The 14,781-nt window shown below is 41.5% G+C and overlaps 1 protein-coding gene across 1 annotated transcript; it reads right to left on the reverse strand.

Annotated features, from left to right (window-relative positions):
• Positions 1-437: 437 nt before the first annotated feature.
• On the reverse strand, positions 438-14,517 carry SMIM7 (small integral membrane protein 7). The gene is made up of 5 exons (XM_060784822.2): positions 14,413-14,517; positions 11,447-11,488; positions 8,750-8,802; positions 4,744-4,834; positions 438-602 (listed from the first exon to the last, which is right to left on the reverse strand). Exons 1-5 carry the CDS (start codon positions 14,436-14,438, stop codon positions 587-589), a joined length of 228 nt encoding a protein of 75 aa, XP_060640805.1. The 5' UTR covers positions 14,439-14,517; the 3' UTR covers positions 438-586.
• Between the last annotated feature and the right edge of the window lie 264 nt (positions 14,518-14,781).

The following is a 14,781-nucleotide window of genomic DNA, read 5'->3' on the forward strand; positions in this document are numbered from 1 at the left end:
CACCTTATGATATTTAAGAAACACGTTAGAAATTATTTATCTCTGTCCCCTAACATAGGAATGAGTGTTAAAACATTGTTTTCATTGATCGCTTGCCTTGACAACATGCGGGTGGGATCTAGGAGTAGACCTTGAGCTACATGTGAGCCAAGGGTGTGGTGCTGCAGTCAAAAAGGCCAGTGCGATTCTAGGCTGCATTTGACAAAAGGATAACGTCTAGGGTGGCTTCCACAGAGCACTGATGTCCATTAAGGGGCTTCCTTTCATGCACTTCTGTCAGAGTTTTGTGGTCTGGCTGCTGCATTAAATGGCCCGTGTAACTGTGCCACAGTCAAGTTCTTCCAAGAAGGTGGAGATGACTTTTCCAAGCATATATTTTTCGTATACAAAAGCATGCAAAACCATTAGATTTCTAACAACAAAAGCATAAGCATGTATACTAGCAATTGAGGCATTCCTTTAATGTTCAAGGAGAAACAGCAGTGTTTTCCTACATCACAGGAAGGCAGTATTTCCGGCTGGATGTTACCCACAAATTCCCAAAAATGCAACACCGATAGTCACCAGTTCAGTCCACCGAAGGTTTTCAAGATCCAAATAGCCTAGAGGAAAGCAACAGAGACAAGTTACCATATTTATTTTCAACAGGGATCCCATCAGGTCCACTGGCTTTGTTATTTTTTAATTGGCAAATGGTTTTGCTGATTTCCCCCCAAAGTTTGGTTATGCTGTATTTGTGGCGTTTATAAGTATGTATATACTTATGTCCCAAGATCCCAAAGCAGTGTACCACAATGGTGAAAAACTAACTATTCAATACACAAAACAGATGGTATACTGTATTGGGGACGGCTTTCAGAACTTGGTAAGTTTTCAACATGAATCTAGACATAAAAGTGTTGGGCCATACTTTGGATCATATTATATAATATATATCATATTATATAATATAGTCACGCTATATAATATTAATAATAGTATTTTAATGTCATACAATGTAATACATAGAAACAATAACATATACTGTATATACTTGAAGATAAGCTGAGTTTTTCAGCCCTTTTTTTGGGCTGAAAAACCCTCAGCTTATTATAGGGTCAAGCCAGGCAGCAGAGCCTAGAGGCCATTGCTTGCAATATATGGTATATTTCTCTCTCCTCCCTTAACAGTGTATTTTCTTTTCCAAATCCTCCCTTGCTTGCTCGAGCCAGTCAGGAATATCCATTAATCTTATAAAAGCATTTCCCGCCGAAATATTTGTTAATCTCTCCTACAGATATATAGGCATTTCCCCCTGCAAGCTTTTGCAATCCCTTTGCACATATATATCTGTTTCTATCTTTCTATCTATCTATCTACATTAATTTTATATATGAATTTCCCCATCATATGTTTTCAGGTATTTGCAAATCCTATATATATATAGATATCTAGAGATTTCCATGTACCTCCTTCGCAGGCGTGATTGGTGGGGACGAGGGAGAGGGCCTTCTCGGTGGTGGCCCCCCGACTCTGGAACTCACTTCCCAGGGACATTAGACATGCCTCAACGTTGGCAGTCTTTAGGAGGAGCCTGAAAACGTGGTTGTTCCAGTGTGCCTTCCCAGAATAAGGAGAACTCTCAGCAATATGTCCTCACAATGCCCTTCAATACTGACTTAGGATGGACTGTGCTCCCTCATTTCTCTCTGAAAAATCCTATCCTAGTTATATTTTCCCTTGTTCACGTCAACATATTTTCAATTTTAATCTATTACATTTGGCCCGGCCATTTTTAAAATTGTTTATGTCACTATTGATTGTTTTTTTTTTTTTTTGTTTATGTGATTTATATGATTTGTATTTTATTGATTGTTTATTGATGTTGTGTTTATTGATGTTTTGTTTGATGTACTTTGGGCTTGGCCTCATGTAAGCTGCACCGAGTCCCTTGGGGAGATGGTAGCGGGGTACAAATAAAGCTTATTATTATTAGGTTCTTGTGGGTTTTTTCGGGCGATAGAGCCATGTTCTAGAGGCATTTCTTCTGACGTTTCGCCTGCATCTATGGCAAGCATCTTCAGAGGTAGTGAGGTCTGTTGGAATTAGGACAATGGGTTTATATATCTGTGGAATGGCTGGGGTGGGGCAAGGAGCTTTTCTCTGCTGGAGCTAGGTGTGAATGTTTCAACTGACCACCTTCATTAGCATTTGAAGGCCTGGCTGAGCCTGGGAAAATCTCTTGCTGAGAGGTGTTAAGATGTGCCTGGTTGTTTCCTCTCTGTTGTTTTGCTGTTGTAATTTTAGAGTTTTTTAATACTGGTAGCCAGATTTTGTTCATTTTCATGGTCTCTTCCTTTCTGTTGAAATTGTCCACACGCTTGTGGATTTCAATGGCTTCTCTGTGTAGTCTGACATGGTGGTTGTTGGTGTGGTCCAGCATTTCTGTGTTCTCAAATAATATGCTGTGTCCAGGCTGGTTCATCAGGTGCTCTGCTATGGCTGACTTCTCTGGTTGAAGTAGTCTGCAGTGCCTTTCATGTTCCTTGATTCGTGTTTGGGCAATGCTGCGTTTGGTGGTCCCTATGTAGACTTGTCCACAGCTGCATGGTATACGGTAGACTCCTGCCGAGGTGAGAGGATCCCGCTTGTCCTTTGCTGAACGTAGCATTTGTTGGATTTTCTTGGTGGGTTTGTAGATTGTTTTATTATTATTATTATTATTATTATTATTATTATTATTATTATATGCTGTGCTCCGCCCTGAGTCCCCTTCGGGGTGAGAAGGGAGGAATATAAATGTTTTCAATAAAATAATAAATAAATAAACAAAAATTGAGTTTGCGCAAAGCATGATATGGGTTGGACCTGGCAGACGAAGTGAGGAAGCAGTAAGGCATAGCTGAATAACAATGGAAAATAAGGTGTGCAGTAAGGCGTATAACTTGTACAGATGGTACCCCATAAATCATATGGCCTGGAATGCGAATGTTTGGAAATCATGAGAATGGAACAACATGTTCATCCAAAGAAAGACTGACTTTAGGCTATAAAAGCCAGGAGACCTCCAAGATTCAGCACGCTTCCTGAACCACGGCAACTGAGCGTCCGATCCTCTTGAAAAAGACTGATCCTTTTCATTCGGAGAGGCCTGTGTGTGGGTATGATGGAGTGCTTGAGATGAATGAGAGTTCTCTCCTGATGTGATTCTATTCAATAAATGTTACATAAAAAGTGGTAAAACCAAATTTGGTCTCTGACGTGTCTCACTGATCTAATATACACCACTATTCCTTAAACACTCTGCATCAAAAAAATAGGGTTCATAACAAATTGGCGTCATGAACAGGATAATTAGCTATATAGAGAGAGATGTCTAGATAGATATATAGGGCTTGCAAACATTTCAGGGAGAAATGCATATGTGAAATTAGTATTTATAATTATCGATCTGTTTTGCTGTTGTAGTTTTTGAGTTTTTTAATACTGGTAGCCAGATTTTGTTCATTTTCATGGTTTCTTCCTTTCTGTTGAAATTGTCCTCATGCTTGTGGATTTCAATGGCTTCTCTGTGTAGTCTGACATGGTGGTTGTGAGAGTGCTCCAGCATTTCTGTGGAAACACGAATCAAGGAACATGAAAGGCACTGCAGACTACTTCAACCAGAGAAGTCAGCCATAGCAGAGCACCTGATGAACCAACTTGGACACAGCATATTATTGGAGAACACAGAAATGCTGGACCACTCCAACAACCACCATGTCAGATGACACAGAGAAGCCATTGAAATCCACAAGCATGTGGACAATTTCAACAGAAAGGAGGAAACCATGAAAATGAACAAAATCTGGCTACCAATATTAAAAAACTCAAAAATAACAACAGCAAAACAACAGAGAGTAAACAATCAGGCACATCAAATCACTCTCAACAAAAGATTCCACCCAGGCACTTCCAAGCCATTAAATGCTAATCAAAGTGGTCAGTTGAAACATTCACACCTAGCTCCAGCAAACAAAAGTCCTTTGTCCCACCCTGGTCATTCCACAGATATATAAAGCCATTTTCCTACTTCCAACAGACCTCACTACCTCTGAGGATGCTTGCCATAGATGCAGGCAAAACGTCACAAGAAAATGCTTCTAGAACATGGCCATATAGCCTGAAAAAACCTACAACAACCCAGTGATTCCAGCCATGAAAGCCTTCGACAGTACTGTCATTTATTTAATCCACATTGGGTTTCTCATCCCTGTGACCATATCTGCAAGCTAGGCTGGGCTCCTATCCCTTTTCAATCTGAATTTCCATTGCCAGTTCTTTGTATTTCTCCAATGTAATTTTCTGGATCCCCTTCATTAACTTCTCTATTCTTCGACTCATGCATGGGCCTTCTTTCTTTCTGCCATTTAAGATTGCATGATTCCTATCCTGAATCCTCAATTTATATACTGACCCTGTCAATTCTTTCTCTGATTTCTGTATTTTTCTAACAATTTCCTCCATTGTATCTTCTCTCCCTATTTTCTGGCTTCAACACCCAGACAGGATCCCTCCAAGAGGTGCGTGTGTATCAGCAACCCTTTGCAACCACCCCGCAAAGCAAACCAAATGTTTTTAGGACTACAGAAGGAAGATGGAAAACAGGTTTGAGCCTCTGGCTTCTCTTGCCCGGTTTAAGGAAAAGGGGAGAGTACGAAACCCTTCCGAACCAAGCTTGGGAGGCAGGCAAAAAGGAGAAGGGAGCCCAGATCGCTCACTCACAGAATCATGCAGAACATCATGAAGATATTCCACAAGGCAATAAAGATCCGGAAGTAGCGCAGGCTCAGCAGAAACTCCCGGATGTTGTCACCTGCGGGGCCAAAAAGTAAAAGGTAGGTGAGATTTCCTCCAAATACAACCAAATACAACCTGCCCCTTTGAGTCTCCTCTGGGGAGAGAAAATGTGGGGCAATAATAATAATAATAATAATAATAATAATAATAATATGAGATAATAATGTGATAATTAAGTAATAATGTAGTAACGTAATTTACTAATGTAATAATAATTTAATAATATATATCCCTCATGCCCAACGTCTTTGTATTTGTGGGTCTGGGGAAAGAGAGGATTTAACACACTATCTGTTACATTGCCCACTGTATAATGACCCTCGAAACAATCTTTTGGGAGCCCTTTTGGAAGAAAGGGCAGCATGGTAACAGTCAGCAGTTATCTGAGACTTGTTAGCAGATTATTCCAAAAATATAACATTAAAGGTTGCCACATTTGGCGTCGCAGCCCAAAAAATCCGAGCCAAACTAGTAAAGTCCACAGCAGAAGCTAGAAATGGAAATTAAGACATTTTGGGGATGATACAAACCAGACATTTGTAATTGTTATTATGTCACTACTATAATTTTAAAGAGCTAGTATACGGAACTTGTTTTAATACTTGTATTGGAAAGTGCGTATTGTACTTTGAAAGGTTGTATATTTTATGTTATGGCCTATGGCTAGTACAATAAACAATTTATTCAATTTAATAATATACCATAATAATAATAAGACTAAGATAAACAAAAATGGCAAATGTTCAATGTCCAAAAACAAAGAGACAATCAAGGCAAAACATAAAGTAAAATAAACTCAATATAACTTATAGACAACCAAGAGCAATGGTTAAACTAAATAGACACAATAGACACAAAGAATCATAGCAATTAATACACAACCCATTAAAAGCATAATATAACAATATCAACAAACTGAGATAAATAACTTGTCAGAGCGTTGTCATTAATAATGTAATAATGTAAAATAATTTGATAATGTAATAATAATGTCATAATAATGTAATAATGTAATCATAATGTACCATCGCAGAGATTAAGATCCTCCGAGGAGGCCCTGCTTTCCGTCCCGCCATTGTCACAGGCGCGATTGGTGGGGACAAGGGACAGGGCCTTCTCGGTGATTGCTCCCCGGCTATGGAACTCCCTTACTGGTGAGATCAGGTCGGCCCCCTCCCTCCTGTCCTTTAGAAGGATGGTAAAAACTTGGCTGTGGGAACAAGCTTTCGGGACAGGGCAATGAAGCGATAATGGGAAAGATGACAAGGCCAATTGGATTTGATGCGGATGGCTAGGACGGTTTTAAATTGTGTTATTTCAAATGGTGTATTTTAATATTTAGATAAATGTTTTTTAATGTTTATGTATTGTATCCAGGCATTGAATGTTTGCCATGTATATGTTGTGCTTCGCTCTGAGTCCCCTTCGGGGTGAGAAGGGCGGAATATAAGTGTTTTAAATAATAAATAAATAAATAAATATTTAATAATAATGTAATACTATTGTAATAATGCAATCATAATGTAATAATTTATTATTATTATTATTATTATTATTATTATTATTATTATTAACAAATACATTTTATTGAATGGCCCTTAAGCCATATCAGCATGCCAAACTAAACTATCATTATTTATTTTATTTATATTTATTTACAGTATTTATATTCTGCCCTTCTCACCCCAAAGGGGACTCAGGGCAGATCACAGAACACATATATGACAAACATTCAGTGCCAATTATACAATGACAAAACAGACAACAGATAGTGGTATGTATTTAGGTTTTTCCATCTTTCGGCACCTTTTGAGGCTGTGCTTGGTTCCAGCCACAGGGAGTGCTGATGCTCCTGCTCCTTGCCGAAGAGCATTTTTCTTTCTTTTTTTTTATCTAAACGCCAGTGCCTAAAATACCTTCCTGCTTTAATGCACCTATTTATTTACTCTCATATTTATTTTGGAACTGCTAGGTTGACAGAAGCTGGGCTAAAAGTTCAGGCGCTCACCTTGACCCGGGCTTCGAACTATCACACCTTCTGGTTGGCAAGATTTATTGCAGCTTGGTGATTAACCAGCTATACTAAAGCCCACGTTATTATTAGCTCACCATTTTGGTGGGCTTCACAAACCCAGTGAGAAATACTGTATATACTCGAGTATAAGCCTAGTTTTTCAGCCCTTTTTTTTAAGGCTGAAAACGTCCTCCTCGGTTTATACTCAATTAAAGGTTATTTATTATTTTAATGTGTTATTATTATTGTTATTATTATTATTTTCATTTCATTTATTATTTTATTCTATTTATTACTAGGTAAAGGTAAAGGTTGTCCCCTGATATTAAGTCCAGTCATGTCTGACTCTGGGATGTGCTGCTCATCTCCATTTCCAAGCCGAAGAGCTGGCATTGTCCATAGACACCTCCAAGGTCATGTGGCCAGCATGACTGCATGGAGCGCCATTACCTTCCCACCTGAGCGGTACCTATTGATCTACTCACATTTGCATGTTTTCGAACTGCTAGGTTGGCAGAAGCTAGGGCTGACAGCGGAAGCTCACACCGCTCCCCGGAATCGAACCTGCGACCTTTCGATCAACAAGCTCAGCAGCTCAGCGCTTTAACCCACTGCGCCACCGGGGGCTCCCTATTTATTATTATTATTACATTTATCATTTATCAAAAATGATAAATATAATAATAATAATAAACTATTTATTATTATTACTACATTTATCATTTTACTCTATTATTACACATTTATTATTTTACTGTATAATTGTTGTTATTGCTACATTCATTATTTTACTCTTTTTATTATTATTGTTGTTATTACATTTATAATGTTACTCTCTTTATTATTATTGGAAGGATATTTAAGCACATTTACATTGAAGAAGGTAAATAATCAATTAATCAGAGTTGGACAGTCTTATCTTAAATTACCATTTTTGTAAATATTCAAAAATATATAACCTACTGATTCCTCAATTAATGTAATTTAATTGGTATCTATTTTTATTTTGCAATTTACCAGTAGCTGCTGCATTTCCCACCCTCAGCTTATGCTCAAGTCAACCTGTTTTCTCAGTTTTTTTGTGGTAAAATGAGGTACCTCGGCTTATATTCGGGTCGGCTTATACTCGAGTATATACGGTAAGTTAAAAAATAGAAAATGTCTGTCTTTCCTCCCCCAGTTTTATGTTGATAGTTGGTGAGCAAATGTTATATTTATACTTATCTCCCCTGTGGAGAGAAAAATGGGGTCTAATTAATAATAATAATGTAATAATTTATTATTATTATTCGATACATAACAAGATTGGTGCACAGCAAACAAGATCACTATGCTGACTTTTGTATTTGATCACACATTGAATATCTCCCAAGTGTCTAGGACTGTGTGATGTATCGGCGAAGAATGCCTTCAGATCTGAGTAGAGTGCCTTTGCAGCTGACAGATGGTAATTTTGCCAGTTCCGATTGTGTTGAAGTGCAGGCCAAGGTCTTTAGGCACTGCACCCAGTGTGCTGATCACCACTGGAACCACCTTTACTGGTTTGTGCCAGAGTCTTTGCAGTTCTATTATTACTATTATTATTATTATTATTATTATTATTATTTATTATAATCACTGGCAGCCATCCCAGAAAGGTTTGTTCACTGAACAAGCCTAGAATTAAAGGGGCCCATTAAAGGTCATCCTGCCCAGTCCCATTCCGCGCTGCAGGTAGACCCTATCACAGTGGTTCTCAACCTGGGGTTCCCAGATGTTTTTGGCCTACAACTCCCAGAAATCCTAACAGCTGGTAAACTGGCTGGGATTTCTGGGAGTTGTAGGCCAAAAACATCTGGGGACCCAAGGTTGAGAAGCACTGCCCTATCAAGAGGAGGAGGAGAGCAGGAAGGAGGCCTCAACTGAACTATTTCTTACCTGTTGTGGGTTCCCTCACTTCCTCGCCAAAGCCTTGGCTGTCTTTCTTCCTCCTGAGAGGCAGAAAAAGAAAGATTTAATTCCCATTTGAAGTGTGTGTGGGGGGGGGGGGGGTGCGAGGTATCCATCATGAGAACATCCTGGCCATGGAGAGCAACAACTACCAGAAGAAGTTGGAGAAGTTTTTCTCTAACGACAGCTCCCAGTATCCCCTGGCCAACTTTGTGTTTCCAGACTGGAAAAATCCTTTCCCCCTCTGAGCCTAGTCCAAAGGAGCCACAAGGGACCCTCAAACTTTTTTGAACTTCTCAAACTTTTTCAGCAGCAGAGCCCTTCTCATAGAGCCGCAAGAAAGGTTTATATATTCATCTATCTATCTATCTATCTATCTATCTATCTATCTATCTATCTATCTATCTATCTTGTGTGTGTGTGTGTGTGTATGAATGGCATGGGAAAACTTTATGATGCATTGAATTTTAAAATTCGACAGACAGGCCAGATGGGCCCGTGGCAGATGGGTGGAGAGTGTTTGTGTCAACTAATGGGGAAAAACATGAACAAATTCCGATTATGCACACTGCATATCTGTGCACATAATCACTGTGCACAGTGTGCACTATAGACCAATCTCCCTGTTGTGCCACCTCTACAAAGTTCTGGAGAGACTTATTTTGCATAGAATTATGGAAAAAATAGATCCCTGTCTGATTCCACAGCAAGCTGGCTTCAGGAAAGGCAAAAGCTGCACATTAACCTGACTCAGCACATAGAAGATGGCTTTGAAAGGCAGCAGATCACAGGAGCTGTCTTCCTAGACCTGTCAGTGGCTTATGATACTGTAAACCACCGCCTCCTCCTGAGAAAAATGTATAATATCACAAAGGACTACCATCTCACCCGCCTCATAGGAAACCTGCTACAAAACAGGAGCTTTTTTGTTGAGTTCCAGGGCCAGAGAAGCAGGTGGCGGAAACAGAAGAACGGCCTGCCTCAGGAGTGTGTGCTTGCTCCATCCATGTTCAACATTTACACAAATGACCAGCCACTGCCAGAAGGGACAGAGAGTTTCATCTGCGCAGATGATCGTGCCATCACCGCTCAAGCAGGGAGCTTTGAGATGGTAGAACAGAAGGTATTCAAAGCTCTGGGTGCTCTTACTGCCTATTACAGGGAAAACCAGCTGATCCCTAATCTATCTGAAACACAGGCATGTATTTTTCACCTCAAGAACAGATAAGCATCCCGAGCTCTGAGGATTACCTGGGAAGGAATCCCACTGGAGCATTGCAGCGCACCCAAATACCTGGGAGTCACTCTGGGCCGTGCTCTTACCTACAAGAAGCACTGCCTGAATATCAATCAAAAGGTGGGTGCTAGAAATAATATCATATGAAAGCTGACTGGCACAACCTGGGGATCACAACCAGACACAGTGAAGACATCTGCCCTTACGCTATGCTACTCTGCTGCTGAGTATGCATGCCCAGTGTGGAACACATCTCACCACGCTAAAACAGTGGATGTGGCTCTTAATGAGACATGCCACATCATCACGGGGTGTCTGCGCCCTACACCACTGGAGAAATTACACTGTTTAGCCGGTATTGCACCACCTGACATCCTTCCGGAAAGTAGCAGCCAATAGCAAAAGGACCAAGGCAGTGACATCTCCAGCTCATCCCTTGTTTGGGTATCAGCCAGCACGTCAACGACTTAAATCAAGAAATAATTTTCTAAGATCTACAGAGACACTTGCTGGAACACTTCAGCAAGCGAGAGTCCAAAAATGGCAGGCTCAAACCCAGAACCTCAATCAATGGCTGATACCAAATGAGAGACTCCCCCCCCTGGGCACACCGAAAACTGGGCGACTTGGGAGGCGCTGAACAGACTGCGCTCTGGCACCACGAGATGCAGAGCCAACCTTCAGAAATGGGGCTACAAAGTGGAATCCATGACATGCGAGTGTGGAGAAGAGCAAACCACTGACCACTTGAACCCTGAGCCCTGCCTAATCACAATGGAGGACCTCCTTGTGGCAACACCAGAGGCACTCCAAGTGGCCAGATACTGGTCAAAGGACATTTAATCAACGACCAAGCTTGCAAACTTTGTGTTTTGTCAGTTTGTTTGTTTGTTTTGTTAAAAATGTAATACAAATGTCTGGTTGCTCCTGACACGATAAATAATTTAAAAAATTACTGTGCAAAAAAAGGAAAGAAAAAACAATACAATATTAAAAATGCAGAATTTTTTTAACCAAAATAAACTTAACAGTATTTCACTGGAAGGGACCCCAAAGGGCATCCAGTCCAACCCCCTTCTTTCTGCCATGCAGAAAAAGCACAAAGCACCCCCAACAGATACCCACCCAGCCTTTGTAATAATAACAGCAACAACAGTAGAAACCTCAGGGACTATCCAGTCCAAGCTCCTTTTCCCTTCATGCAGGAAAAACACAATCAAAGCATCCTCAAGAGATGGCCACCCACCCTTTGTAATATAAATAATAGTAATAGGAGCAACCCTGTGGCCATCAAGTCCCAGCCCAATCTGCTTTCATGCAGGAAAAGCACAATCAGATGACCATCCCACCTTTGTTTAATGATTAATAATAATAATAATAATAATAAAGCAATTCTATCATCCTGCTTAGCATCTGCTCTCTCTCATGCTCTTCTGGATGAGACTTACAGCCGGAAGTTCAGCACGGCCCCTGCGTTGGCGAGCAGCGTCCTGTTCAGAAAGAGGAAAAGAAACAGGATATAATAGGCATGGCACTCTACGTGGGGTTGCCTTTGAAGGCTGCTCGGAAGTATCAAATAGTCCAACGAGAGGCAGCCAGGTTAATAACTGGGGCGGCATACAGGGAGCATACAACTCCCATGTTACGCCAGCTCCACTGGCTGCCAGTTTGCTACCGGGCACAATTCAAAGTGCTGGTTTGGCCTATGAAGCCCTAAACAGCCCCGGCCCAAATTACCTGTCCGAACGCATGTCCCCCTATGAACCATCACGGAGACTAAGATCCTCCGGGGAGGCCCTGCCCTTGTCACAGGCACGATTGGTGGGGACGAGAGACAGGGCCTTCTCAGTGATTGCTCCCCGGCTATGGAACTCCCTTCCTGGTGAGATCAGGTCAGCCCCCTCCCTCCTGTCCTTTAGAGGGATGGTAAAAACTTGGCTGTGGGACCAAGCTTTTGGGACAGGGCAATAAAGCAACAATAGGAAAAGATTACAGGGCCAATTGGATTTGATGCGGATGGCTAGGACGGTTTTAAATGGTGTATTTTAATATTTTGATAAATGTTTTTTAATATTTATGTATTGTGTGTGATTATTATTATTATTATTATTATTATTAAACTTTATTTGTACCCCGCTAGCATCTCCCGAAGGATTCGATGCGGCTTACACAGGCCGAGGCCTCGACACACAACACAACAATACAATCTAAGCAAATCAAACAATTAAAAACAGAATAAAGCAAAATAAACAACAGGCACAATACACTAAACACAATAAAACTGGGCTGGGCCAGAGCAATGGGTACAAGATTAAAAGTGCTGATGTGACAGGAGGTGTATATAGGGCTTCCAGGGCAAGTGTGATGTGCGATGTGCAGCAATCATTGGTTCTGGTAAAGTGTTTATGGGACTTGGTAGTGGAGATTTCCTAATCTGGGAAGGCGCATCGGAAAAGCCAGGTCTTCAAGTTCTTTCTGAAGACAGCCAATGTAGGGGCCTGTCTAAGGTCTTTGGGGAGGGTGTTCCAGAGTCGGGGGGCCACCACGGAAAAGGCCCTGTCCTGCGTCCCCACCAAGCGCGCTTGCGACGCCGGTGGGATCACGAGCAGGGCCTCTCCAGATGACCGAAGAGAACGCGTGGGTTCGTAGATGGAAATGCGGTCACGCAGGTAGGCTGGTCCCAAACCGTTCAGGGCTTTGTAGGTAAGCACCTGCACCTTAAATTGGGCTTGGAAAATAAATGGCAGTCAGTGGAGCTCCTTGAACAGGAGGGTTGACCTCTCTCTGTAAGGAGCCCCAGTTAGCATCCTGGCTGCTGATCGTTGGACCAGTTGGAGCTTCCGAGCCGTCTTCAAGGGCAGCCCCACGTAGAGCGCATTGCAGTAATCCAATCTGGAGGTGACCAAGGCATGGACCACCCCGGCATATTTGCCATGTATATGCTTTGCTGAGTCCCCTTTGGGGTGAGAAGGGCGGAATAGAAATGTTTTAAATAAATAAATAAATAAATAAATAATGTATATTGATATAATCCTATACCATCCTCATTTTTATTATTATTATTATTATATTTTTACATTCTATCATTATATTTATTTATTTATATCTTGCTTGACAGAGGCTCAAAGTGGCTCACAAACATTAAACATTAAAATATATAAATGTACAATCATAAAATAGCATAGCATTACATTATTTTTATTATATTATTACTATTATCAAAATAGTAGGGGCAGTTCAGACCCCCAAATTGACCATAAAGACTCTGGGAGACCATAGGACAGTGGTTCTCAACCTTCCTAATGCCACAACCCCTTACTACACTTCCCCATGTTATGGTGACCCCCAACCATAATATTAGTTTCATTGCTACTTCATAACTGTCATTTTGCTGCTGTTATGAATCGTAATGTAAATATCTGATATGTAGGATGTATTTTCGTTCACTGGACCAAATTTGGCACAAATACCGAATACACTCAAATTTGAATACTGGTGGGATTGGGGGAGGGTATTGATTTTATCCTGTGGGAGTTGTAGTTGCTGGGATTTATAGTTCACCTACAATCAAAGCACATTCTGAACTCCACCAACGATGGAATTAAATCAAACTTGGCACTCAGAACTCCCCTGACCAACAGAAAATACTGGAAGGGTTTGGTGGGCATTGATCTTGAGTTTGGGAGTTGTAGTTCACCTACATCAAGAGAGCACTGTGGATTCAAACAATGATGGATCTAGACCAAACTTGGCATGAATTCTCAATATGCCTAAATCTAAACACTAGTGGGGTTTGGGGAAAATAGACCTTGACATTTGGGAGTTGTAATTGCTGGGATTTATAGTTCACCTACAATCAAAGCACATTCTGAACTCCACCAACGATGGAATTAAATCAAACTTGGCACTCAGAACTCCCATGACCAACAGAAAATACTGGAAGGGTTTGGTGGGCATTGATCTTGAGTTTGGGAGTTGTAGTTCACCTACATCAAGAGAGCACTGTGGATTCAAACAATGATGGATCTAGACCAAACTTGGCACGAATTCTCAATATGCCCAAATCTAAACACTAGTGGGGTTTGGGGAAAATAGACCTTGACATTTGGGAGTTGTAGTTGCTGGGATTTATAGTTCACCTACAATCAAAGAGCATTCTGAACCCTACCAACGATTGAATTGGCCCAAACTTCCCACACAGAACCTCCATGACCAATAGAAAATATTTTGTTTTCTGGTGGTCTTTGGTGACCCCTCTGACACCCCCCTCGCGACCCCTCCAGGGGTCCCGACCCCCAGGTTGAGAAAAACTGCTATAGGATTTGTAGTTTCCTTTTCCCAGGGCCCCTAAACAACCCCCCCCCCCCCCACCAACCCAGGAAACCGGTTGCGTAGCAACACCCCCCCTCCTCACCCGAAGAGCAGCAAATCTCCCAACATCCTGCCGCGACTTCCTGCCTCCTTGTGGAAACCGGAAGAGCCCTTCTCTCTCTCCCCCGCGCCTCCTCTTCGGTGATGTCACGGAGCGCCTCCTTTCCCGTCCAATAGGTGGCGCGCGTCGTCCTAGCTTCCGCGCAGGCGCAGTAGCGGCCAACTAGAGCATCCCACTTGTGGTCCATTCAGACTCCCAGGGCCTTTGAGCAGATCATGATTAGTCTTATGGAGGGCCCTTTGAACCTCTGGTGGGATTTCCTTAAGCAAGGAATATCACTATTCAAGCCAAGCCTTGCTTAATGTATTATTATTACCCTATGTATTTCTATCCCTCTCTGATCTCTTAGTT

The sequence above is a fragment of the Anolis sagrei genome, chromosome X, assembly GCF_037176765.1.
Source record: "Anolis sagrei isolate rAnoSag1 chromosome X, rAnoSag1.mat, whole genome shotgun sequence".
NCBI classification, from domain to species: domain Eukaryota; kingdom Metazoa; phylum Chordata; class Lepidosauria; order Squamata; family Dactyloidae; genus Anolis; species Anolis sagrei.

Coding starts and splice junctions, on each gene's coding strand:
- SMIM7 (XM_060784822.2), bottom strand. CDS start 14,438: ATGTTGGGAGATTTGCTGCTCTTCGG. Junction 8,803..11,446: donor GCCGTGCTGAACTTCCGGCT/GTAAGTCTCATC, acceptor TCTGCCTCTCAG/GAGGAAGAAAGACAGCCAAG. Junction 4,835..8,749: donor AGTGAGGGAACCCACAACAG/GTAAGAAATAGT, acceptor TTGGCCCCGCAG/GTGACAACATCCGGGAGTTT.